The sequence below is a fragment of the Microcaecilia unicolor genome, chromosome 5 (genome assembly GCF_901765095.1).
Source record: "Microcaecilia unicolor chromosome 5, aMicUni1.1, whole genome shotgun sequence".
Classification (NCBI taxonomy): Eukaryota; Metazoa; Chordata; class Amphibia; order Gymnophiona; family Siphonopidae; genus Microcaecilia; species Microcaecilia unicolor.
The window spans coordinates 237384515-237412103 of record NC_044035.1 but is presented as its reverse complement, the minus strand read 5'-3'; the positions used below and the strand labels follow the sequence as shown (position 1 = coordinate 237412103).

General features: G+C 44.3%; 1 protein-coding gene across 1 annotated transcript in view; it reads right to left on the bottom strand.

Annotated features, from left to right (window-relative positions):
* Positions 1–27589, bottom strand: part of SIDT1 (SID1 transmembrane family member 1) — a 234634-nt gene that overhangs the window by 27868 nt on the left and 179177 nt on the right. Inside the window, exons 21-24 of the mRNA XM_030203910.1 lie at positions 16972–17048; positions 5080–5126; positions 1965–2070; positions 916–1026 (exon numbers count right to left, since the gene is read on the bottom strand). Of these exons, the coding sequence (XP_030059770.1) occupies positions 916–1026; positions 1965–2070; positions 5080–5126; positions 16972–17048 (341 nt within the window). The remainder of the gene's footprint in view (positions 1–915; positions 1027–1964; positions 2071–5079; positions 5127–16971; positions 17049–27589) is intronic.

The following is a 27589-nucleotide window of genomic DNA, read 5'->3' as shown; positions in this document are numbered from 1 at the left end:
AGATAAAAGACTGCTTTATGTAGCATCTGAATCAGGAACTGGCAAGATGGTGAGCCATTTTAGACCTAGTCTTTAGAGCAGTGATTTTAACCTTTTTCATCTCACAGCACTTACGATATCCAGCAGTACCATCTGTCAGAGTGCTGACTAACTGATTCCTGGCCCGTTCCTAATGGTTTAAATGAGGAGTCTCACTTCTTTCTCTCTCTCTCCTGGGCGTGTGGGTGCTCTTCTTGACCCCTCTGGCCCATGAGCTCAGACATTCTCCATCTTGCTTCAGACAGCACATGTCCTGCTGCTTCCCTTCAGCGAACTCGTCATTTCACCTTGTTCATTCTTTCTCTCAAGATATTGTACAAACCCAGCACCCCATCTTTGAACTGTTTCATCTACCTGACCACTCTCCCACCTCTGCAACAAAGCTTCCTTCTCTTCAAATTTCCGTCTCCACTCTCCGATTCAGCTTTCAGAACAACAAAATCTTTTGCCTTGGGGCAGCAACTTCTGAGAATCTACTAACTGTGAGTAAATCAGCTGCATTTATTCAATAAAGTAAAATTCAGAAAAGAAAGAGACCAGGTGTGTACTGGTGTGCGGAGGTTATACTTCTTGGATATTAAGGCTTTAAGGATATTACACTTTTAAGAGGCCTTGATAAAAATTCAATCTGCTCTGCTTCCCCCAGCGTGGTTCATCTAGAGTAATTCATAAGTTTGTCATAAGCAGTGCTCCATGGGACCAGTTCTGTTATAAACAACCAGCTTGGAGATGAGTTTAAAGGTCAAACCATGGTGTCTGAAAACACACTGCTTGATTCTATTGACTGTGCCACCAGTTCTTTTTAATTTTTGTCACTAATAATGAACCAGAAATGTTAAAAATAAACCCTTATAAGACAAAACACATAGCTGATACCTCCCAGCTGCTCAGATTCTGGAAGAAGAAGTAAAGGGCTGAGGCCCAGATGACAGCTGTGGCGATGATACAGAACAGAGGCATAGGTTGGATCTTCTCCGAACTTCGAAGCTGCACAAAAATCAGAGACTTGCTGTAAATCTATAAATCCTTGTTAAGCATGCATAGAATTACAATCTGCACTTTCTGTTTTTACAGCTTGGTCTACAGATGGAATTGTGGAACTTGAGAGATGGAATCAGAGAACAAATGTTAAAATGCACTACCACTTATTTGGCAGTCCCACCTACAGTTTATCTATCTTTTGCTTTGGATCCAGACAGAGATTGCTTCTTAGGATTTTTTTTCCAGCATTGTGAGTTATTGTTTCTTAAGATGACAAGGGATAAGGGGTATCCTCTGTTGTAGTATCTACATGTTCTTATGCTATCGGCCTACATTGACCTGCATTATTGGAATTTTTGTGGTTTTCTTTAAGTTTTCTTCCTAAATCTGTCCTGGGGATCCCAGGGCCGGGCAGATTTTCCACAATGATTTTGCATACAGTGAAGGCAGTACATCCAGATCTACCTTAGGCAAATTCCATGTAGATATCCTGAAACCTAAATTGGCTGATGGGTCCTCAGGACAGGTTTGGAAAGTTCTGCGGGTGAGGGTGGGGGTCAAGAACACAATGGGAGTTTGGACCCGGAAAAGAGGGGAATTGGATCAGCAGTCTGGAAGTTAAGTGGCTACAGATAGGACAGCCTTTTGTTCAGTCCTATCTGGACACCTAGCTAAATGAAAACCAGCACTAAATATGGCTTGTGCCTGCATAAATGCCAGGTCTTCCCTGACTCTGCTTCTGAACTGCCCCTCCACTGCCTGGATTTCACTTTTGTGGTCTGACCCAATATTCAGTGGCACTGCTCAGTTATGTGTCTCTGAATAGCAGCTAGATTGTTCACTGGGGCTTATATAGGCAGGAGCCTCTCCTGCCCACTTAAATCACACTGAATATTGATCCCACACTAAATAATATTGACTGGAAATAATGCTCGGTCCTTTACCTTCATGATGATGTAAAATGCCAGGTACAGCAGCAGGTTACAGATGAATATGCCCAGCATATATGATGCAAAGTCTCGAGGACGATACACCAGCCCAAAGATTGCACTAAAAGGTAAGAAAACACCTACATGATTATACTCTGCTGTCAGAGGATCACACCATCTGATCTAGAACAAAGTACTTCATCAGAAGGGACTAGGGAGGAGCAGCTATACTGGTTTAAGAGTAATAAATGAGGAACCCTCTGCACCATTCATTTTTTCATCCTCTTGATACCCCCTTGACTAGATGATTTATCCAGTGTAACTCAGGCTTCATGGTGAACAAGGGCTGGAGAGAAGACAGAACCAATCACGCTTCCAGCAGCAAGAGTCACTCCTTTAGCAGCAGCCATTTCTCCTTCCTCCATCCCCTGCCAGCTAGACTCAACTTAGAGTTTCCTTCACAGAACTGCAGTCAAATCAAAGCATTGGCCCAGTACTGCAGAACTTTAATTTAGCACATAAGGAAACTGCTAAATTAAATGAAAAGGGCTTTGTGATGTGATTTAAGTAGAGGAGTATGGTAGCCGTGTTAGTCCACTCTTAAGGTTATCAATAGAAATCAAACAAAATAAAACATGGAAAAGAAAATAAGATGATACCTTTTTTATTGGACATAACTTAATACATTTCTTGATTAGCTTTCGAAGCTTGCCCTTCTTCATCAGATCGGAAATAAGCAAATGTGCTAGCTGACAGTGTATATAAGTGAAAACATTCAAGCATTACTATGACAGTCTGACAGGGTGGGAGGATGGGGGTGGGTAGGAGGTATGCATGGGGACATCTGTTGATCACCCTCCCCTCACCTATCCACACCCATCCTGTTAGAATATCAATGATATGCTTTGATGTCCCCATGCATACTTCCTACCCACCCCCATCCTCCCACCCTGTCAGACTGTCATAGTAATGCTTGAATGTTTTCACTTATATACACTGTCAGCTAGCACATTTGCTTATTTCCGATCTGATGAAGAAGGGCAAGCTTCGAAAGCTAATCAAGAAATGTATTAAGTTATGTCCAATAAAAAAGGTATCATCTTATTTTCTTTTCCATGTTTTATTTTGTTTGATTTCTATTGATGTGATTTAGAATGCAATTCACATTTGTATTCTACCTCCCCCCCCCTACTAAAAAAAAAACCCCAAAACAAATTCAGAGTGGCTATATTTAGAAATACTCATAAGAATAATTGTTCTATCACACAATTCTCAGCTGTACAAGAGGCAGTTTTGAATTTGCTAATTACAAAGAGGGATGCCAAATGGCTTGATTTGCCTGACAGGAATGCAGACCTGGATTTACTCCATTGCATGCAGCAATCTCTAGTTCCGATTGCATTCTGTAAGAAAAGCAAGATCACAAGTACCTGCATACAGTGATCTTAATGCCAGGACTGGACCAACCCTATCAGGCAACCTTAATTACAAACCAGACAAAGACCACAGCTCCCATTTCAATCAGGACAAAGGCAGAAAAGGCTACAGGGAAGCTCAGGATATTAAGGCCTTTATTTTATCATACACATGTAAAAGCAAGATTTAAAAAAGCTTCTTTTACATGTGGTGATTCACATCATGTCTGGATGTCAAGGGGGTATGGTTAGGGAGTGAAATGGGCAGTCCTACAATGTCGATATTTATTCCCCATTTTACAAGGGGAGTACACAGTGTTTTATTTTCTTTTCCATGTTTTATTTTGTTTGATTTCTATTGATAACCTTTAAGAGTGGACTAACACGGATACCACACCTCTCTACAGTGAAATAAAAATTGGAGAGACTGGCATTTAGACCTGATCATCCCCACTTGATATCCAGAACCCCCCCTCCCAACATCAAAGCAACCACCCGACCCCCTCTCTCCACAGCAAGTCTCCCCACATAACCCCACTCCAGGATCAAGCTGATGTCAGGGGCTATCGGGTGAGTACTATGGCCAATGTTGAAAGGAGGGGGTTTTCTATGGACGAAGTTGAGGGTGTATAAGGGAGAGTGCAGGTCCTGTGGCTAGTGTCTGGAGGGATGTTGGGGATTGACGAGTGTTTGGGGATAGGGCGTTGTAATGTGTTCTAGGGATGAATGGTGGTGGTGGTGAAGAGGATTTGATAAAGGCTTGCACCTGCCCCTTTGGATGCCAGGTACGACCTGGTAGCTGGAACTTGTCAATGCCTCAGGGCAGATATAAAACCTGACATGGATGTTTTTTCCATTTACATGTATTCCCATTATAAGATGGCGAATACATGTGTGGATGGTTGGACGATCCAAGCCACAACCAATGCACACCCAAACTACCCCCTCCATTAAATCTCTGCATGATGTGGCTCTCCATGTGTAAATAGCAGCTTTCTGAAAATTGCTGTTTACATAGGTATGTGATCCAGTGGCATAGCCAAGGGTGTGCTCGTGCTCAGGCCTACCCAGTAGCAGCACACCTATGATGAGTCTGGCAGGGATTCCCAAGCCCCACCAGCTGAAAACTCCCAACAACTCTCTCTGCTGCATATCTTTTAAATAGCAGATCTTCACCTGCAGCAAGCAGCAACTGATATATGCTGTGGGGCCAACATGAGTAGTGTGTATTAGTTGCTACTCGCTGCTGGTGAAAATCTATGCTATTTAAAAGATATGCGGGGGTGGGCGGAATGCTTGAGAGACCATATGGTATGCAAGTGAGAGGGGGAAAGACCAAATCACTTGTGGGACAAGGCGGAGTTCTGCCCAGACCCACCCAAAATTGGGTGTCTGACTATGCCCCTGAATTGTGATCTATATGTTTATCTGACTTTATTTGCACAGAGAGGCTTCTAATAAATAACCTCCATAATTCCTAAAACAGATATTAAAGACTCTGCATGTGCAGAGGTCTCTTCCAATATAGGCTCAATAACTATTACATGAAAACCTCTGATCAACCATTAATGTATCTGAAAAGATTAAACTACCGGGGATCAATTTAAAATTATGGAAGTGAAAACATAGGGATCAATTAAACAAAATTACACACAAACATGCCTACACAGACTGGAAGCTTTCAGTGAAAAATTGCACTATACAGTGTTACTCACAAGGACCAGTTAACCAGATTTCCAACAACGAGCAGCACCATTCTGTCCTGAAGAGATAAGAGCAACATTTAGTTAGCAGTAGGGGATCCAGCTTTCATTTGCACTGTCAAAACAAGGCCTCTTTGGATCCAAATACACTCATCATCCGATATTCAAAGTGATTTAACAGGGCAGCAGAGCTTCCTGCCCAGTTAAGATAGCTTGTGGCTGCTTAATTGTAGGAAGAGCTCGGGAGGAGTCGATACTTAACCGGTTATAGGCAATATTCAGATCGCTAAATGGTTAAGTAGGCAGATAAAGTTGCAACAGAACTGTGATTTGGATGATTCACAGTATGAATTCCAGAAAAACTTGATTTGATCTATTGATTTGATATACTGTATAATACAGCAAGATTTTTAAGTGGATTAGAATAAAAACATACATAACCATGACAACATATTTGCAGTAAATCAATACATTAGAAAGGAAATAAGAACAACCAAAGACATTCTAAAAAAGCCAGGTTTTTAAGGTTCTACAAAAGCTAGTGTAATTTAGTCCCTGTGCCTTTAAATAGGATAGGACTACAGATTCTATGGAATTTTGTAGTTTTCTCTGATGGGTTCCTTCAAAGCACATGTACAGCTCTCTGTGGTTTATGGGAGGCTTCCTATTGGTTGCTTGCCTTCTAGCATGCTGGACTTGTTCCAAGAAGCAGTGGCGTACCAAGGGGGGGGGGGGGGGGCGGTCCGCCCCGGGTGCACGCCACTGGGGGGGTGCCGCGGCGCGCGCCTGTCAGCTGAGTCCACTGACTTCGCTGCAGCTCCCTCTGTCCCGGAACAGGTTACTTCCTGTTCCGGCCGGGGCAGAGGGAGCTGCAGCGGTTAGCGAAGTCAGCTGACAGGCGCGCGCTGCGGCACCCCCCCCCAGCGGCGTGCACCCGGGGGGGGTGTCATTTTGCCGGGGGGGGGGGGGGGGGCATCGGCAATCCGTCCCGGGTGTCATGCCGGCTAGGATCGCCGCTGCCAAGAAGGTTAGATGAAGACAGCAGTTGGGATGAGCCTATAGCACATTATGAGGGCCAAAGCAAGTAGGCGGAGATTGCCGCCATTTTTGCTCACCCAAAACAATAGCAAACACTATTGAAAACAATAGCCAAAGATTATTAGAAATAAAGGACTGCCTATGTGTGGTCCATTCTGTAAAAAGTCTAAAGCTGTTCCACTTGAATAGGCAGTGCCTTATAAGGTGGAGGACAAAAGATTTGGTTTTTTTTAAATTACTTATTTGACAGATTTTTCATTTATTTGAAAGCTTCCCATATGTAGATATAAATATCATGAAATAAAAATTGAATAGCACTAAAACAGCTTAAAAATTATTGTAGCTGGTAGAAACAACAGTTATAAATTCTGCATTTTGTGCTAATTTTTCTACATTGTTCTATACAATACAGATGGCCAAATTTCAGTAAGGACATCCTGTTTCCTGATGGGTTCATCTTAACTGTTGTAATCTGCCTTGGGAAGCCTGGTGTTATAAAGATGGAATATACTGAAATTAAATGGAAGTAAAATTAAGCTCTTTCATTGGGGCACATGGAATCACATCTTCACTTCATCTGTTTTGTAGAACTTTACATTTTAGATACACAAATGGATTATTCTATTTTGAACATGTTTCAGGGCAAGTGGTTATAAGTCAAAATAAAACATAAATATTTTGTTTCATGCAGATCTCTTTTGTTTAAACATAACTAAATGGGCTATAAGCCTCTAACACAGCAGTCTTTCTTATATTTTGGCCTTGTGATGACTTATACTGTGCCAAAATTGAAAACTCTTATCTCTATCTGGTCGATAATAAAAAGAGCTCATTGTGAACACAATCCACTCTAAAAGGTTGTTTTGTGGCTGTACATGAGGAATTGTGATATTGAATAAATAAGTATATGTTTTTGTTTCTAGTCATGCATCCAAAGGTTATATAATCCTTTCAAGAAAGCCAGTTAATTGTTTAACTTATTAGTGGGACATAACCACAGAGGAATGGTATGGTTGAATTTTCAATATGGTAATAATAGAGCCCAGCTAAGGAACAGGTTATTTTGAGTTAGTCTTCACTGGATCAAACTTGCTTTCCATGTGCCATCACCATCCAGCTGGTTAGGCAGTGTCTTAAAAGTGGTACATAAAGGATTTTTTTTTCACATTTATATCACACCTTATCCCAAGCAAACTCGGGTTCAATGTGGATTATGTTTGAAAATACAGTGAGACAGAATAATAGAATGCAGTTATATCATGGGAGCAAGTAGATGGATAAGTCTGAAACATTTCACAAAGTTGAGATTAGCATATATACCCAATTGGGTATTTAAATGTCTGTCCTTTAGTGATGCCACATGTTCAGAAATCATAGCCATAAGTATAGACAGTTATGTAAAGTCAGAAACAACACAGTTTATACCTAATTGTATAGCCACCCTTACGATTCACCTTTGGGTTGAAAAAGCAAAACCATGTGCATGTAAGGACTGGATAAACAAATTAAAACAAAGTTTAAAGCAAATGCCCTTAATATGTAATACTTGGTAGCAATAATGAAACAGTGATGGAATATTCCCATAGGAAGCAGCCTGAGCCAACAGATTTATTTTCCATTGAACATAATTAACTTTGTATGAACTTGGCGGCTAATAGAATGCTAAACTAGACAGTGTTGGCATATTTAGATTGATTCGACAGAACATCTGTGAAATAGTAGTAATAAGAAAAGGTAAGGGCATTTTTGTAATATACCACTGCAATCCACAAAACAAAAGGAGCAAGTTCCCATGTGCCATCTTTAAAATTTAGAAACTAATTACTATCCTAACTGATGAAACCAATACTTCCTCTGTGTACATCCGTATGCTGCACAAATTGGTACGTATAAGTGAATTCAAATAAAAATGCGACCAACAATAAAGAACAATGTTGTGGATAGACCAGCTCATATATCTGCTTGCTATGTCTTGGGTGAACGGGGAAGATGGCTGTGTGGAGGAGAGGGAAAGGGAGATCAACCTAATTGGCTTCAACTTTTTGACATCATCTTGCCTCCTGTTATCTAACCTCCTTGGCTTGTTGTGGCCCCCCTCCATGCCCCCACCCCAACCTTCTCTTGGCTCTATCTCTCTCCTAGAGCATGGCAGAGCAGCCCTCTGACTCAGCAAGTTGTGCATGCCTCCAAAATCACTGTAATTCCACCACGTCTTTTTATCCTTTACTGTTTGCCCTCTACAGTTCACCTTTATAACCTCTACATCTATTACCCACCACCAGCTATTGCTGTTCAGCATTATCTCTCAACTCTCCCAGTTCTCGTAAGTGCAATGCATGCTGGTTAAGAGTGGTAGCAGAAGTTACACTGCCTGTTGAGCAACAAACTGACATATTTTCTCCTTGTTCAAGTTGCTATATTAAAAAGATTTGCTTAAGAACTGAGACTGCATAGGGTGAATTTGTATGCTTACCGTATTGGGTTTAAATTGCATGCTAATCATTTTATGAGTGAAATAGCAGAGCAGTGCTAATCATTCTGTGAGTGAAGTAGCAGAGCAGTGATAAAGGCTTGCTTAAAACTTGACACATGGGATAAAACTGCAAGTATTAAAGACCCCACCACAAGCAAATTTATTTTACTCATATTCATTGTGGACATCCTGAAAGTAGAGGGCTCATTTTCAAAGCACTTAGACTTATGTGGAGGAGCATTTTTGATATGATGTCTAAGTGCAACTTTGGACGTTTTGCTCAAAATGTCCAAAATTCAAGTGGGGAATATAGCCATTTTCAAACCAGAAAAACATATTTTAAAAAATGGCTATTTGTGCTCTGTGCATTTCAGGGGCGTAGTCACGGGTAGGCCTGGGCCCACTCACTTTGGGCTCAGGCCCACCCAGCAACGGTGCAACTCAGCCAACGAAAAAGCGCGAGTTCAGCTCCCTCCTCCCAGCCACCCACCGGCGTGCCGCAGGTTTTGTTCCCTCCCGGCCTGCTCCCACCCCTTCCATCCCCACCGGACGTCTGCAGCGGAGCCGCACGCTGCCACCGCTACACACAACTGCTTCCTTCCGGCCGGCCTCACCTTTTCCAATACTCTTTCTGAAGAGGCAGGGCCAGGGCCGTCCGCACGCTGCTATGAGTGCTTCCTCTGTGCTGGCCCCGCCTCTTCAGAAAGAGTATTGGAAAAGGTAAGGCCGGCTGGAAGGAAGCAGTTGTGTAGCGGCAGCATGCGGCTCCGCCGCAGACGTCCGGCGGGGATGGAAGGGGAGGGAGGGTCTGCGGCGCACCGGGAGGTGCTTGGAGATGGGCGAGAATGACGGTGAAAAGGTGCAGCTGCAGCATGTCAGCGGGTGGCTAGGGGGAGAGGGGAAAAAGGTCAGCATGCTGGCAGGTGGCTTGAGGGGTCAGGGAGAGAGGGAGAGACAGGAGCACTGTTGGGATGAGGGAGTGAGACAGGGTAGTGCTAGGTGGGGTGGAGGAATGGAGAGATGCTGCAAGGGGAAAGAGAGGGAGAATTGTTGGATATGGGTGGGATGGGATGGGGAGAAGGAGGGAAAGGCTGCATAGGAGTGGTAAAGGACCAGAGGAAAAAAAAAGTGTTGGACATGGAAGTGGAAGGAAAGGAGGGAGAGATGAGAGGGGAAATGTTGAACATGGCATTGAGGTGAGGGGAAGGAAGGATGGAGAGATGCTGTGTGGGGGGGGGGGGGGGGGGGGGGGGGGGGGGGGAGGAAGAGATGTTAGACCAGGGGCTCAAGGCAGGGAGAGGGAGAAAAGTTGGACATGAAAGTGGAGGAGAAGAGAGGAAAGAAGAGATGCACAAGCGGGGGAGGGGAGAAAGAGGGAAGATGGATCCAGGGAGAGAAGATGGACAATGGATGTTAGGGAAGAGAAAGGGGAAAATGCTGAACAATGGGGGAGGGGAGAGAGATGGGACAGGAAGATGCTGGTGGTGGGAGGTAAAAGGGATAGGGAGATATCAGGCTAGAGGGTGAGGATGGGAGAAAGAGGGAACAGATGATGGGCTGGAGGGGAGAAGGGAGGGAGACACTGGGAATGGTGGAAAGCATGGGGAAGAGGCCCAAGGAGTGGAGATGGCAAGGAAATAAATGAGAGAACAGTGATTACAGGGGTAGAAATATGGTAATAGTGCGTATATTGAAGATGGAAAGGAATGATAGGCTGGGAAGGAGAGAGATGGGGAATGGGAGAGCTAGTGGGTGAAAGGAAATGGAAATGTGATAGATATCTGAAAAGTAAAAAGAAGGAAAAGATTTAGAAAGAGGATGAAATTTGAGTGTACAGAGGCAGAAAAGAAAGAAAGGAAAGAGCTAAAATGGAAAGATCAATATTTCAGAGGCAGGTGTAGTGAGGAAATGAAATGGAAGAAAAAGGACAAATGGACAGCCACTTGAAGAATTAGCAGAAGACAGGAAAGTGGGAAAGAGAAATTGGAACCAACATGATGGAAAAATAAAATGTCCAGACAATAAAGGTAGAAAAATCATTTTATTTTGAATGTTTTAAATGGAATATGTTAACTTTGGGAAATGTGCATAGTGGATGTCTTTTTTATTGTGTTAATTAGAAAAGGAAATGTGCTTTTGTTTTTTTTTCTCCAGTGTTGCAGTGCATGCTGAGGGTTCCCAGTTCAATTTTGTCTACATATTTTTATTTCTAATTTGTGATCCCTTGTTCTGTAATTTGTGAGGGTCTGTCAGTGTGACTGTAATGGCAGATGAAGAGATTGGAGAAGAGAGGGAATTGGGGGAGGGGCTTCTTTATTTTCTGCCCTTGTCACCAGCATGGTTAACAGCAGCCCTGAACCTTGCTGTGGCTAGTGGGGATCCCCAAGCCTTGCCAGCTGGGGATCTCTTCTGGGGCTGGCCGGAGCTGCCTTCTGCTGAGCTTTGCAGATGGGGGCAGCATCCTGGAGCCACTGACAACTAAGCATGTATGGGGTGCTGGCATCAGTGGCTTGAGTTGCTACTGCCTGCTGGGCTTGGCGGGGAGGAGTTCTGGCCATCTCTGGTGGAGGTCCCCAGCTGACAGGGATTGGGATCCTCATCAGCTAAAGTATTTATATATATATTTTTTTAATTTATAAGAATCTTTATTGAGCATTGAATAGCAATACAACTGTTCCAAAGTACAGATATAACAACAACAAGTTATCAGAAGTACATCCACACAAACATCATGGATCACATCTCAATAAGCCGCCAAAGTACTTTTTCAATGCATCTATGAAGGCAATCAATATTCTTAGTTTTTCCATTTGTATATTCACCCCTCCCAGTAACCTACCCTGTCCAGATCAAACCCACCCAAATCACATAGTTCCCTCCCCCTAAAGTATTTATATTTTGAGTTGGGAAGAGAGGGGGGAGAGAGAAAATTTTGTGCCCACCCACTTTGTGCTCAGGCCCACCCAAAATTGGTTGTCTGGCTATGCCACTGGTGCATTTATCTTTTTGGTCCATTTTGGAAAAAAAAAACATCCAAATGAAAAATGCAGAAAATCAAGCCACTGGGATGTAGGAGGAGACAGCATTCTTAGTAGACTGGCCACACAGACATCCCAAGAGAGTAATTGGGCACCCTAGGGGGCACTGCACTAGACTTCAAATAGATGCTCCCAGATATACATTTTACCGTTGCTCCAATATCTTATCTGCTGAGCCCCAAAACCCACTTCCCCCAACTGTACATCACTACAATAGCCCTTATGGGTGAAGGGGCACCTATATGTGGGTACAGTGGGTTTCTGGTGAGTTCTGGAGGGCTTGCAGTTTCCACCACAAATGTAAGGTAGGGGGAGGTATGGGCCTGGGTCCACCTGTCTGCAGTGATCTGCACCCACCATTAGACTACTCCAGGGACCTGCATGCTGCTCTAATGGACCTGAGTATTACATCTGAGGCTGGCAGGTAATGTTTTTAATCACATTTTTGGGGGGTGAGAGGAGGGGGGGGGGGGGGGGTCAGTGACCACTGGGAGAGTAAAGGGAGGTCATCCCTGATTCCCTCCAGTGGTCAGCTGGTCATTTAGGGCACCTTTTTGTGCCTTATTTGTTATAAAAACAGGTCTAGCTCAAAACGTCTTAGTTTTAGTCCTGGACAGTTTTGTTTTGTTTCATTATGGCTGAAAAATGTCCAAGTATTAGGAACACCCAGATCCTGCCCTTAACAAGCTCCTAACATGCCCCTTATGATTTGAATGCACTTCTGATGGATTTCATAGAAAAACATCTAAAAATACCAATTTGGATGTTTGTGTGAGAAAAACGTCCAAATGCAGATTTATGCCACTTTTTGGATGTTTTATTTTCTTTTGAAAATAAGCCCCCAAGTTACATACAGGGGCATTTTCGAAAGAAACGTCTAAGATGGGATTTGGATGTCTTTGTAAAAAGTCCAAATCTGGACGTAGGGAAAAGCTCATTTTCGAAATAAGATGGACACCCATCTTTCGTTTCGAAAATACCAAGGACGTCCTTGATTTGGACGTCCTTAGATTTGGACGTCTTTGACTTACGGCGATTTTCAAAACCAAAGATGTCCAAGTCAAAAACGTCTAAATGCAAGCCATTTGGACGTGGGAGGAGCCAGCATTTGTAGTGCACTGGTCCCTCTGACATGCCCGGACAGCAATCGGGCACCCTAGGGGGCACTGCAGTGGACTTCATAAAATGCTCCAAGGTACATAGCTCCCTTACCTTGTGTGCTGAGCCCCCAAGCCCCCCTCCACCAAAACCCACTACCCACAACTGTACACCACTACCATAGCCCTTACAGGTGAAGGGGGGCACCTAGATGTGGGTACAGAGGGTTTCTGGTGGGTTTTGGAGGGCTCGCTGTTTCCTCCACAAATGTAACATGTGTGTGTGTGTGTGGGGGGGGGGGGGGGGTTGGGCTTGGGTCCACCTGTCTGAAGTGCACTGCACCCACTAAAACTGCTCCAGGGACCTGCATGCGCTGTCATAGACCTGAATATGACATCCGAGGCTGGCAAGTAATATTTTTAATAATGTTTTTTGAGGATGGGTAGGGGTTAGTGACCACTGGGAGAGTAAGGGGAGGTCATCCCCGATTCCCTCCAGTGGTCATCTGGTCATTCCAGGCACCTTTTTGTGCCTTATTCATATTAAAAACAGGTCCGGGTGAAAACATCCTAGTTGTAGTCATGGGCGTCTTTGCTTTTTTCGATGATGGGTCAAAGACGTCCAAGTCTTAGGAATGCCCAAGTCCCGCCTTCACCGCGCCTCTGATATGCCCCCCTTGAAATTTGGACGTCCTTGCGACGGACTTCAGTTAGAGACGTCCAAAATCGGGTTTTGATTATACCGATTTGGACGTCTGTGAGAGATGGACGTCCAAGTGCCGATTTATGTCACTTTTTGGACGTCCATCTCTTTCGAAAATGAGCCTGATAGTAACCTATGGAACTTTGTAAGTCTAAGTGCTTTGAAACTATATCTCCACGTAATTTTGTAAGTCTAAGTGCTTTGAAAATATGCCTCTTTGTGACATATGGATTACCTTCTCAAACATGAAAACACTGTATGTACACTTAAAACATCATGAGGACGATTCTGTAAAGGGTTGCCTAATTTTAGGCACCAAGAATGTGCCAGTTTGAAGCTTGTTCTAAAAAGAAAGTAGGCACCTACTTTTCTATATAGAATACTAGGTAAAAAATGCACATATAATTTAGGCACGAACGCTCACCCCAGCCCAGGATTGGCCCAACCATTATGCATGACTAGGTTGTTGCCCAGGGCAGCAGGTTCTGGGTAGGGGGCAGCAAAAAGCATCTGTAGTCAAAGCAAAGCAATAGATCCTTACAGTCACACAAACTCAAAAAATCAATATAGACATTTACCAGCATGAAGGGCAGGCAGTTTTCAAACAGCTTATTTACCCTGGCTAAATGACTTTTGAAAATTGCCCTCATTTTTGTGTGTGTGATTATATAAATCACACACACACTCAAATAAGGGCAGTTTCTACACACATACAACAAAGTTTAACATTTATAAGTATGTGGTCTTGAGGATCAAATTTAGGGGCCTGGAAGTTAATTGGGGGAAGGGGTGGCATAAGGCTGAAGTTTTGCCTTGGGTGACCACTACCTTTCTACTGGCCCTGCACGAACCACAGAGCTGCTGTAAGTGTTCATGCCTAGTTTGTTAAAGAACGTGCATAGATTATAGTATTTTATAATCTACCTGTGTAAATGTGTGTCCCGCCCACACTCCGCTCACGTGACTGTCCACTTGCAAAGTATGCACTATTATACATTGTCGCATAACAGAATACCATTTAGCTGGAAACTGCTTATGTACGCATGTATTTGTTCATACATGCATGTAGATGACTAGAACACTGGCAGCTAAATGCTATCTTGCCATCTAAATCTAGGCAGCTCCTGAGCTACCCTCACAAGCACACAATTCCTATAACAAGTTCTTCAAAAGTCTAGATTATGTAAATCAAATGGTTACAAAATAGTCATTTGGTTTATTAATTACTAGTAAAAAAAGGCCCGTTTCTGGAGCAAATAAAACGGGCGCTAGCAAGGTTTTCCTCCCCAACATTCCCCCTTCCTCCCTCCCTACCCACCCGTTCGTCGTTCTGAAGCCACTGACGCCATTGCTCCGCCCTCGATGCGTGACACCATTGCTCCGCCCTCGACGTCATCACGTTTGACACGAGGGCGGGGCCCAGAGACTTGGTGCTTTCGGTGGCTTCACCACCACGAACCCTTCATGAAGGAAGTGACGTCAGTGTCCTCAGAACGTTGAGGGTGAGTTTTATTATATAGGATGAGGATCACACAATTGTGGAAATTGTGGTTCAGAAACAAGGCTATAGTGCTCCTAATTATGTAACATCCAATTCTCAAGACCATACATTACTTGTGTGGGGACCCAATATCATATAAATTCAGATCTAATGTCCCAGACACATTAGCACTAGAACACACCTCTTAAATAATTACATATCTGCAGTCAGCATTTATTATGTCAGGACTGGTCAACATCAATTTAAATATATATAGAAATTTTTTTAGAAGGGGATCGTCAGAATATACTGCAACATACACCCTAGAACAAAGCTGGATCTTCCAACTACAATCACTTCACCCCTCGGCACTGAATTCTGAGATTGATTGGTGGTTCTTGATCTGATTGGCTGCAACTGTAGTGACGTGGTCCAATCAGGAAAGCGGTTTGACGATCAGCTGTAGGCTATTTAAAGATTAAGCCCGTGCTAAGATGCCGCGGCCATTTTCTTCTCTATGCAGGAGCGCTATGTAGCATGTATCTGTGAGTGTTGCTGGACTTTGGTTAATATGCTAGGGGGCACTATATGTATTACGGAGTTACAATAGTGTTATTCATTTCATCTTTTTCTCCAGTGAACCTCTTCCCTGAAGAAGAAACCGAAACCTGGCCACGCTGTAGGAGATTCTCCTCTGGTGAAAAAAATCGCTGCCAGTTAAGTGATGCAATACGCATATACTTTGATTTTTTGTATGGCTGTTGAGGATGAAGGTTAAATACACAGAAGGTTTTCAAAAAAATAATATAAAATAAGTGGATCAATGATGATTTGCACCACACCATTACTACAAAGGAACAAAGAGGGGCATAATTGAACGTCGCCGGTGATCTATTTTGGCGGCGGCGCAACAGCTGGCTGGAACCGTATTATCGAAAAAGATGGCCGGCCATCTTTTTTTCCGATAATATGGTTTAGCCCGGCGAAATGCCAGAGTTCGCTGGGTTTGAGATCGCCGGTTTTGTTTTTCAGCGATAATGGAAAAAAATGCTGGCTATCTCAAACCCACCGAAATGCAAGGCATTTGGTCATGGGAGGAGCCAGCATTTGTAGTGCACTGGTCCCCCTGACATGCCAGGACACCAACCGGGCACCCTAGGGAGCACTTCTAAAAATTTTACAAAAATACCAAAAAAGCTCCCAGGTGCATAGCTCCCTTACCTTGGGTGCTGAGCCCCCCAATTCCCCCCCAAACCCACTCCCCACAACTCTACACCATTACCATAGCCCTTATGGGTGAAGGGGGGCACCTACATGTGGGTAGAGTGGGTTTTGGTGGGGTTTGGAGGGCTTAACATTTACCACCACAAGTGTAACAGGTAGGGGGGGTGGACCTGGGTCTGCCTGCCTGTAGTGCACTGCACCCATTAAAAACTGCTCCAGGGACTTGCATGCTGCTATCAGGGAGCTAGGTATGACATTTGAGGCTGGCATACAGGCTGGTAAAAAAAGGTTTTGATCTGTATTTTTTTTTAGTGTGGGAGGGGGTTGGTCACCACTGGGGGACTACGGGGAGGTCATCCCCTATTCCCTCCGGTGGCCATCTGGTCAGTTGGGGCACCTTTTTTGAGTCTTGGTCATGAAAATAAAAGGACCAAGTAAACCCAGCAAAATACTGCTTAACGCCGCTTTTTTTTTCATTATACGCGAAAGCTGGCCATCTGGTAGCCATGTCTGCCCATGTCCCGCCTTCGCTACGCCACCGACACACCCCCTTGAACTTTCGCCGACGAAGTGTCGGGAAAGCGGCAATGCTGTCAAAAAAGCCGCTTTCGATTATACCGACTTTGCCGCTTTTGAGAGATCGCCGGCCATCTCTCGATTTATGTCGGGAAATGGCCAGCAATCACTTTCAAAAATAAGCCTGAAAGTGTTCACATGGTGTGTGTTGCAGCATATTCTGACGATCCCCTTCTAAAAAAATTCCTAATTATGTAACGGCATTAGTTTCTCTGACAACAAACAACCCTTTGGATCTTAACTAGATTTTGGCAGCCTGGCCATTTATGACCTACCATGTACATGGGCCAGCTGCACTTCTGCATACAGTCTGTATACAACACCATAGCAATCCGGCGAAAAATTCCAAAATCTGCCAAAAAACATGAGAAAAGAATTAATTATTGGAATCTGGATTTAGAATGCTATACACAACAGGAGCGGTGTAGCCAGACTTCACATTTTGGGGGGAGGCCCAGACTTAACATGAGGGGGCACTAGGCATATAGGTGTGAATAGTGTTTGGTATACTCCTAAATACCTTCGTGTGCACCTGATGACAGATTTCTAAGTAAACAGTCTAGCCTTCATCAAACATAAACCCCCATATATACTTACAGAAACTTTGGGCTCCTTTTATTTATTTATTTTATTTAGTTGTTGCATTTGTACCCCACATTTTCACACCTATTTGCAGGCTCAATGTGGCTTACATAGTACCGTGAGGCGTTAGACACCTCCAGTGATGAAACAAATATAGAGTGATGTTATAGAGAATGAGATATATGTGTTACAGACACATTATGGTGAATTCCATCAAAATATTAAAACTTGTTTAGGAAATTTGTTTTAGCTTCTGTGTAACTTTTAGGATGAACCCTGGAGCTGACCAGTCTCTTTGTTTCTGTTAACTGCTCTGAACTGTAAGGCTTGAGCAGGATATAAGCTTTGTTTTTACCATTATAATAGTGTATGCTAGGAATGTGGGTGGGGTGTAGCTCATTAGAAGAAGGGAACACCTTATAGTGTATGCTAGGAATGTGAGTGGAGTGTAGCTCAGTAGAAGAAGGGAACACCTTAAGGTTGAACTTAGCAAGAAATATGGTGGTGGTTAACAATGTGGTTGGATTGCTGGTTTTTCATTTTAATCATATTTTGATAATGCAAGTGAATATGCTGCAGCTATAATAAAATGCCCTGTTGGGCAGAGTGGATGTTACATGCAGGTCTTAATCTACAATCATTTACTATAAGGCCCTTTTACTAAGTTGTGGTAGAGCCACCGCGTGGGTAGCCAAGGTAGTGATTCCCAGCATGGCAAATACAAAAACAAAGCCTATTCAATTCTACTACTACTTCAATGCTACAAGGCATACGCAGCGCTGTATAACATACACGAAAAGACAGTCTCTGCTCAAAGAGCTCACAATCTAAATAAGACAGGTAAACAGACAGAACAACTAAGAGGTAAGGGAATAAAGAGGTGGGGATAAAAGGACAGGGCAAGTGAGTAGTGGTTAGGAGTCAAAAGCAGCGTCAAAGAGGTGGGCTTTTAGTCTGGACTTGAAAACAGCCAAAGACGGGGCTAGACGTACAGGCTCGGGAAGTTTATTCCAGGCGTGAGATGCAGCGAGATAAAAGAAACGGAGTCTGGAATTAGCAGTAGAGGAGAAGGGGACAGACAAAAGAGATTTATCTACAGAACGGAGTACCCGAGGGGGGGGGGGGGGCGTAGGGAGAGACAAGAGTGGAGAGGTACTGGGGAGCGGCAGAGTGAATGCACTTATAGGTCAATAAGAGAAGTTTGAATTGAATGCGGAAACGGATAGGGAGCCAGAGAAGTGAATTAAGGAGAGGGCTAATGTGAGCATAGCGACTTTGGTGGAAAATGAGTCGCGCAGCAGAGTTTTGGACTGATTGAAGAGGAGGGAGATGGCTAAGTGGGAGGCCGGTGAGAAGCAGGTTGCAATAATCAAGGTGAGAGGTGATAAGAGTGTGGATAACGGTTTTGGTAGACTGCTCAGAGATGAAGGGATGGATTTTGCTGATGATATAGAGAAAGAAACGACAGGTTTTGGCAATCTGCTGAATGTGAGCAGAGAAGGAGTCGAAGATGACCCCAAGGTTACGAGCTGATGAGACAGGGAGAATGAGAGTGCCATCCACAGAAATAGAGAAAGGGGGGAGAGGAGAGGTGGGTTTAGGGGGAAAGATGAGAAGCTCGGTTTTGGCCATGTTAAGTTTCAGATGACGTTGAGACATCCACGCAGCGATATCAGATAGGCAGGCTGAAACATTGGTCTGGATGCTGGTTGAGATTTTGGGGGTAGAGAGGTAGATCTGGGAGTCGTCAGCGTAGAGATGGTATTGAAAGCCATGGGATGATATCAGAGATCCAAAGGAAGAAGTGTAGATGGAAAACAGGAGAGGAACGAGAACAGAACTCTGAGGTACACCGATTGGTAGTGGGTTAGAAGTGGAAGAGGATCCACTAGAGTACATTAAAGGTGCGAAGCGAGAGGTAGGAGGAGAACCAGGAAAGAACAGAGCCCTGGAATCCAAGTGAAGACAGCGTTTCAAGGAGTAGGCTGTGATCAACAGTGTCAAAAGCGGCGGATAGATCGAGAAGGATGAGGATAGAATAGAGAACTTTGGATTTGGCCAGTAACAGGTCATTGGAAACTTTTGTAAGTGCAGTTTCAGTTGAATGAAGCGGGCGAAAGCCAGATTGGAGTGGGTCAAGAACAGCTTGAGATGAAAGAAAGTCAAGACAGTGGCGGTGAATGGCGGCGCGTTCAAGTATCTTGGAGAGGAAGGGGAGGAGGGAAATGGGTCGATAGTTGGAAGGACAGGTAGGGTCAAGTGAAGGCTTCTTCAGGAGCGGTGTGACCACAGCATGTTTGAAGGCATCAGGAATGGTCGCAGTGGAAAGTGAAAGATTGAGGATATGACAGATAAAAGGGGTGAGAGTAGGAGAGATGGTGTTAAGGAGGTGGGTAGGAATGGGATCAGAGGAATAGGTAGTTCGTTTTGAGGAGGAGAGAAGATGTGTTGTTTCTTCATCAGTGACTTCGGGAAAGGAGGACAAGGACGGAGGGGTTGGTGAGATAGGGGAACGGACAAGGGGAGGGACAAGGGAAGGGAGAGGTGGGGGTGGCTTGGTAGAGATTTCCTATGTGTTTCGTCACATTTGCCATGCAGGAATAACTACAGCAGTTGTAAAAGGAGCCTTTTGGAAATACTGACATTTTAAAATAAATTTGCATTATCCCTAACTTAAACTTTGCCGTTACAGTAATTTGAGTATGGTCAACATCTCAACAAGCATCACAGTATCCTGCAAAATAATTACCACAATGGTATATACCCTTCAACTTTGCTTTATAACAAATATAAACAACACCTTAATAAGTTGTATTAATAAAACAGTAAATACTTTTGGAGTAACAGTTTAAATATGTAGCCTAAAATCTAATATAAAAAATACTGATCCCTAACACTGCACACTGGACTATTAAGCTGTTAATTTAAACATATATCTGACATCCACAGAAACTCCCATAGCTCCTTTTCTAAGAATGGATGCAAACAAAATCATTCACGTAGACGCCCCAATCTACATGCTAAACCTTGTGGATCTACCTCCCAGAAACGCCACAAAATCGTCCCGCAAATTTTTCAATCTACACTTCCCCAGCTGTAAAGGACTAAAATACAAGCTGATGTATGCCACTACCTTCTCTTACAGGAGTATGCAGTTATGGAATGCATTACCCACAGACCTGAAAACAATTGAAGAAATATCTAACTTTCGCAAATCTCTGAAGACATATTTCTTCAACAAGGCTTACAAAGAGAACCCATAACCCTAACAAACCACCTCACCGATCCTTCCAGCTATGACAATCTACCTTCTAAACTTACTCACCCTATCACTTCCTTCTTCTTCCCCTTACTTAATCTTTACACATCACTAATTGTATCTGATATCCTGGAACGACAGCATCATAACCAAACTATGTAAGCCACATTGAGCCTGCAAATAGGTGGGAAAATGTGGGATACAAATGCAATAAATAAAGCAGAAAAAGGACATTTCCCCAGGAACTTGCCACATACACAAAAAAGTTGATTTTGGTGTAATCTCAGTTAAAACATAGATCCTTTCCAGTCCCAAGTGTAATATGAAGTACTTTTAATACAAAGCTTATAAAACTCACTCAGGACCTATAGAGCTAATCTACTTTATCATAATACCACTAACTTACAGAAGTAACACAACAAGGACCCTACCTAGGATAATGCAACACAATAAATATTGCAGTCAGGCCTAGAACATCAATACACCTATTGGGAAACTGAACAAGCTGAATTATTACAGAGGCTTAAACAGAAACTCCATGCAAACAGATTATCTGGCCTCAGTCATAAACACTGAACACAAATAGACCCTTGTCAGGTACAAAATAAGTGACCACAAACTTAAAATATGGATACAAAGACAAAAGCCCAAGAAACCACACTCTGCAGGCAGTGCAACAATAGAGAAAGAGAAATAGAAACAGCATCTTGCACTCTTCAAACTATAAAGAAAGCAGTGAAATTTTACTGTAGAACTGACATTTTCCATTCACTGAATTAAGAATAAAATTCTTCTTTCTACCTTTGTTGTCTGGTTGTTTTGTTTTTTTAATCATGTTTCTGCTTTCCTTAACTTTCTTTACAAGATCTCTAGCCCATCTCCTACTTATTCTCTCCCTTCCTTGTCTTCTTCACTTCTCCTATATCCATCTCTGACTTTGATCATTTCTCTTCAGCTTTCTTTCATTTATTTTCTCTCTCTCAATCTGCTCAGACTTTGTTCTTAGTATTCAATCTCTGGTTTTTAAAACCACATCTACCTACAGCTTTTCATTTCCCTCACCCCAACCATTCCATTCTTCATCTGTTCCTCCCCTTCTGTATAGCACCCTTTATCTCTATTTTCACTCCTCTGACCAGTATCTTCTCTCTCTTTCTCTCACCCCCTTCTGTCCAGCATATCTTCCTTCCCTTACCTCAATCCAGCATCTCTCCCTGTTACTCTACTCCCCCTCATATCCAGCATCCCTCCATGTCCCCTTATCTTCCATATCAGCTTCTCCCCTATATCCCTATTCCTTCCATGTCCAGCATATCCCCTCTCTGTCCCCATCCCCATCATTTTCTTACACCCCTCCATTTCCAGAATATCCCCTGTCTTCCTACTCACCCTATGCCCAGCATCCTCCAATATTCCTTTTTCCTCCCAGCATTGTCCTGTGTGTCCCTATTCTCTGTCCAGCATTTTCTGAAATGCTACATGTGCCACGCGCAGGGCCCAAGAGACAGGCAGAGCTCCAGAGTCTCAATGCGTGGATGAGACGATGGTGCAGGGAGGAGGGCTTTAGATTTGTTAGGAACTGGGCAACATTCTGGGGAAGGGGGAGCCTATTCCGAAAGGATGGGCTCCATCTTAACCAGAGTGGGACCAGGCTGCTGGCATCGGCGTTTAAGAAGGAGATAGAGCAGCTTTTAAACTAGAAATGGGGGGAAGGCCGACAGTCGCTCAAAAGAGCATGGTTCGGGATAAGGTATCTTTCAAAGATATCACCATAACAGGGAAGATAGAGTATCCTGATAGTGAGGTTGCAAAAGAGATTGTAGTAGATCGGGTATCTTTAAATAACAATAAAAATCAGACAAAAGATTGCCAATTAATACTGTCAAGTACTAAGCATGATGTACTTAGGAACAACAAACATAGTTTGAAATGTCTATATGCGAATGCCAGGAGCCTAAGAAATAAGATGGGGGAGTTGGAATATATTGCACTAAATGAAAAATTAGATATAATAGGCATCTCTGAGACCTGGTGGAAGGAGGATAACCAGTGGGACACTGTCATACCGGGGTACAAATTATATCGTCGTGATAGGGTGAATCGGATTGGTGGAGGGGTAGCATTGTATATTAACGAGAGCCTTGAATCAAATAGATTGAAAATTCTGCAGGAAACAAAACACTCCTTGGAATCACTGTGGATTGAAATTCCATGTGCAAAGGGGAAAAGGATAGTGATAGGAGTGTACTACCGTCCGCCTGGCCAGGACGAACAGACGGATGCGGAAATGTTAAAGGAAATCAGGGACGCAAACAAACTGGGCAACACAATAATAATGGGGGATTTCAATTACCCGCATATAAACTGGGTTAATGTAACATCTGTACACGCAAGGGACATAGGATTTCTTGATGAAATCAAGGACAGCTTCATGGAACAGCTAGTTCAGGAGCCGACAAGAGAAGGAAAAATACTAGACTTAGTCCTTAGTGGTGCTCATGATCTAGTACAGGGGGTAACGATACGAGGGCCGCTTGATAACAGTGATCATAATATGATCGGTTTTGATATTGGCATTGAAGGAAGTGAAACTAGGAAATCAAGTACGCTAGCGTTTAACTATAGAAAAGGTGATTACGACAAAATGAGAAAAATGGTGAAAAAAAGACTGAAAGGAGCAGCTCGCAGAGTAAAAAACTTGCATCAGGCGTGGATGCTGTTTAAAAACACCATCCTGGAGGTTCAGGACAAATATATTCCACGTATTAGAAAAAAGGGAAAAAAGACTAAACGTCAGCCGGCGTGGCTAAACAGTAAGATAAAGGAAATCATTAGAGCCAAAAAAACAATCCTTCAGAAGTGGAGAAGAGAACCAACTGAAAGTAACAGGATAGATCATAAGGAATGCCAAGCCAAATGCAAAGCGGAGATAAGGAGGGCAAAAAAGGACTTTGAGAAGAAATTAGCGTTGGAAGCAAAAATACATAGTAAAAATTTTTTTAGATACATTAAAAGCAGGAAACCGGCCAAAGAGTCGGTTGGGCCGCTGAACGAAAATGGTGTTAAAGGGGCGATCAAGGAGGACAAAGCCGTAGCGGAGAAATTAAATGAATTCTTTGCTTCGGTCTTCACCGAGGAGGATTTGGGGGGGACACCGGTGCCGGAAAGAATATTTGAAGCGGGGGAGTCGGAGAAACTAAACAAATTCTCTGTAACCTTGGAGGATGTAATGGGTCAGTTCAGCAAGCTGAAGAGTAGTAAATCACCGGGACCTGATGGTATTCATCCCAGAGTATTAATAGAACTAAAAAATGAACTTGCGGAGCTACTGTTAGAAATATGCAATCTGTCCCTAAAATCGAGTGTAGTACCGGAAGACTGGAGGGTAGCCAATGTTACTCCGATTTTTAAGAAGGGTTCCAGAGGAGATCCGGGAAATTATAGACCGGTGAGTCTGACGTCGGTGCCGGGCAAGATGGTGGAGGCTATTATTAAGAATAAAATTGCAGAGCATATACAAAAACATGGACTAATGAGACAAAGTCAGCACGGATTTAGTGAAGGGAAGTCTTGCCTCACCAATCTAATGCATTTTTTTTGAGGGGGTAAGCAAACATGTGGACAATGGGGAGCCGGTTGATATTGTATATCTGGATTTTCAGAAGGCGTTTGACAAAGTGCCGCACGAAAGACTCCTGAAGAAATTGCAGAGTCATGGAATCGGAGGTAGGGTATTATTATGGATTAAGAACTGGTTGAAAGATAGGAAGCAGAGAGTAGGATTGCGTGGCCAGTATTCTCAGTGGAGGAGGGTAGTTAGTGGGGTCCCGCAGGGGTCTGTGCTGGGTCCGTTGCTTTTTAATGTATTTATAAATGACCTAGAGATGGGAATAACTAGTGAGGTAATTAAATTCGCCGATGACACAAAATTATTCAGGGTCGTCAAGTCGCAGGAGGAATGTGAACGATTACAGGAGGACCTTGCGAGACTGGGAGAATGGGCGTGCAAGTGGCAGATGAAGTTCAATGTTGACAAGTGCAAAGTGATGCATGTGGGTAAGAGGAACCCGAATTATAGCTACGTCTTGCAAGGTTCCGCGTTAGGAGTTACGGATCAAGAAAGGGATCTGGGTGTCGTCGTCGATGATACGCTGAAACCTTCTGCTCAGTGTGCTGCTGCGGCTAGGAAAGCGAATAGAATGTTGGGTGTTATTAGGAAGGGTATGGAGTCCAGGTGTGCGGATGTTATAATGCCGTTGTATCGCTCCATGGTGCGACCGCACCTGGAGTATTGTGTTCAGTACTGGTCTCCGTATCTCAAAAAGATATAGTAGAATTGGAAAAGGTACAGCGAAGGGCGACGAAAATGATAGTGGGGATGGGACGACTTTCCTATGAAGAGAGGCTGAGAAGGCTAGGGCTTTTCAGCTTGGAGAAGAGACGGCTGAGGGGAGATATGATAGAAGTGTATAAAATAATGAGTGGAATGGATCGGGTGGATGTGAAGCGACTGTTCACTCTATCCAAAAATACTAGGACTAGAGGGCATGAGTTGAAGCTACAGTGTGGTAAATTTAAAACGAATCGGAGAAAATTTTTCTTCACCCAACGTGTAATTAGACTCTGGAATTCGTTGCCGGAGAACGTGGTACGGGCGGTTAGCTTGACGGAGTTTAAAAAGGGGTTAGATAGATTCCTAAAGGACAAGTCCATAGACCGCTATTAAATGGACTTGGAAAAATTCCGCATTTTTAGGTATAACTTGTCTGGAATGTTTTTACGTTTGGGGAGCGTGCCAGGTGCCCTTGACCTGGATTGGCCACTGTCGGTGACAGGATGCTGGACTAGATGGACCTTTGGTCTTTCCCAGTATGGCACTACTTATGTACTTATGTCCCTGGGTGTCCCTGTCCCTATGCTCCCTCAATGCCCAGAATCTCTCTTATCCATCTCCCTGACACTCCCCTTTCTCTTCCCTTCCTCCTGCATCCCCTACCGGGGCCAATATGTTTCTCTCTCAATTTACACCTCCCCATTCACGATCCAGTGTCTCTCTCCCTTTCAAGTCCAGTCTCCCTCTTTCCCGCCCACCAGCTAATCCATATCTAACAATCCCCTCTTCCCCTCAATCCAGCACCTCTTCCTCTCTGTCCATCACCCCCCCAAAGGTCCAGTAGAGCAGGACCTGCACCTCTCTCCCTCCATCCTGCAGATCCTCCATCTCTTCCCTTACCACCTTGACCCTCCCCTCCCTTCCGTCACCCCACCCATGTGGTTCAAGCACCTCTTCCTCTTTGTTCATCCCTGCCCCCAAAGGTACAGCAGAACAGTATCTCCATATTCCCTTCCTCTCCCCCCCCCCCCCCCCGTGAGGTTCCAGCATATCTCCCTTCCCCTCCCTCCCCATGGTCCGATTATCCCTCGCACTTTGTTGATCGCTGCTGGTAGCGGCACTGCAGTGATTAAAGCAGTCTGCCTCGGAGCCTCGGCCTTCCCTGCTACATGACCCGTTCTTGTAAATTTATTGATAAACATCTACAACCGTGTCTGCTTTCAGTTAAATCATATCTTAAGGATATGACCAGTGGTGTGCTGGAGCCGGCTCGCTCCGGCTCGCAAGAGCCGCTTGTTAAATTTTGACAGCTCTTGCGAGCCGGTTGTTGTTCGGGGCGAGCCGGCTCCATTGCAGGAGATAAGCATGGCAGGAGGGCGCCATGCTTACCTCCCCTCCCGCTCCCAAACATGCCAGCGATTGCCCTTCGCCCCCACCGTGCCCTCCCGCTCCCATCCATCTTTTTAAAATACCTCCTCGCCGTTGAAGCGCTGCATTAAAGCCCTGCTGCTGCTGCTGCTGCTGCCCAAGCTTTTCCTTCGTTTGCTGTAGTTCGCGTGAACTTCGTGCCCTTAGTCCCGCCTTCTGACGTATGACGTCATACGTCAGAAGGCGGGACTAAGGGCACGAAGTTCACGCGAATTGCAGCAAACAGGGAGGGAAAGCTAGAGACGGGCAGCAGGACTTTAATGCGGCGCTTCAACGGCGAGGAGGTATTTAAAAAAGATGGATGGGAGCGGGAGGGGACGGTGGGGGCGAAGGGCAATCGCTGGGCATGTTTGGGAGCGGGAGGGGAGGGCAGGGGAGGGAGGAGAATCGCTGGACATGAGATGGGAGCGGGAGGGGAGGGCAGGGGAGGGAGGAAAATCATTGGACATGGATGGGAGCAGGAGGGGAGGGCAGGGGATGGAGGAAAATCTCTGGACTTGAGATGGGAGCGGGAGGGAAGGGCAGAGGAGGGAGGAGAATCGCTGGACATGGGTGGGGGCAGGGGAAGGAGGAGATTGCTGGACATGGATGGGAGCAGGAGGGAAGGGCAGGGGAGGGAGGAGAATCGCTGGACATGGATGGGAGCAGGAGGGAAGGGCAGGGGAGGGAGGAGAATCGCTGGACATGGATGGGAGCGGGAGGGAAGGGCAGGGGAGGGAGGAGAATCGCTGGGCATGGATGGGTAGGGGGGGCAGGGGAGAGAAAACAATTGCTGGGCATGGATGGATAGGGGGGGCAGAGGAGAGAAGACAATTGCTGGGTATGGATGGATAGAGGAGGACAGGGGAGAGAGGAGAGTTTCAGGACATGGATGGAGGGAAGGGAGAGAGAAGAAATGCTGGACATGGAGGGAAGATAGAGGAAGGAGATTAGATGAGGGAAAAGGAAGTGAGGAGAGAAACTGCACATGGATGGAGAAAATAGGCAGAAGCTGGATCCACTGTACAGTCAAGTGTGCGGAGGACCAGAAATGAAGAAGAAAGGAGGAAAGAAAAGAAATAAATGGAAAGGAAGCCCAGGAAACGGAGTCAAGGGAACAGATAGAGAGCAGCAGAATCAGATACTGGGCCAGCATGATCAGAGAAACAAAGTCACCAGACAGCAAAGGTAGAAAAAAATAATTTTATTTTCATTATAGTGTTTGGAATATGTCCACTTTGAGAATCAGGTGCTGAACATTAAAAGTTTATATTTATTTACTTATTTATGGCATTTTATCCCATATTAAACA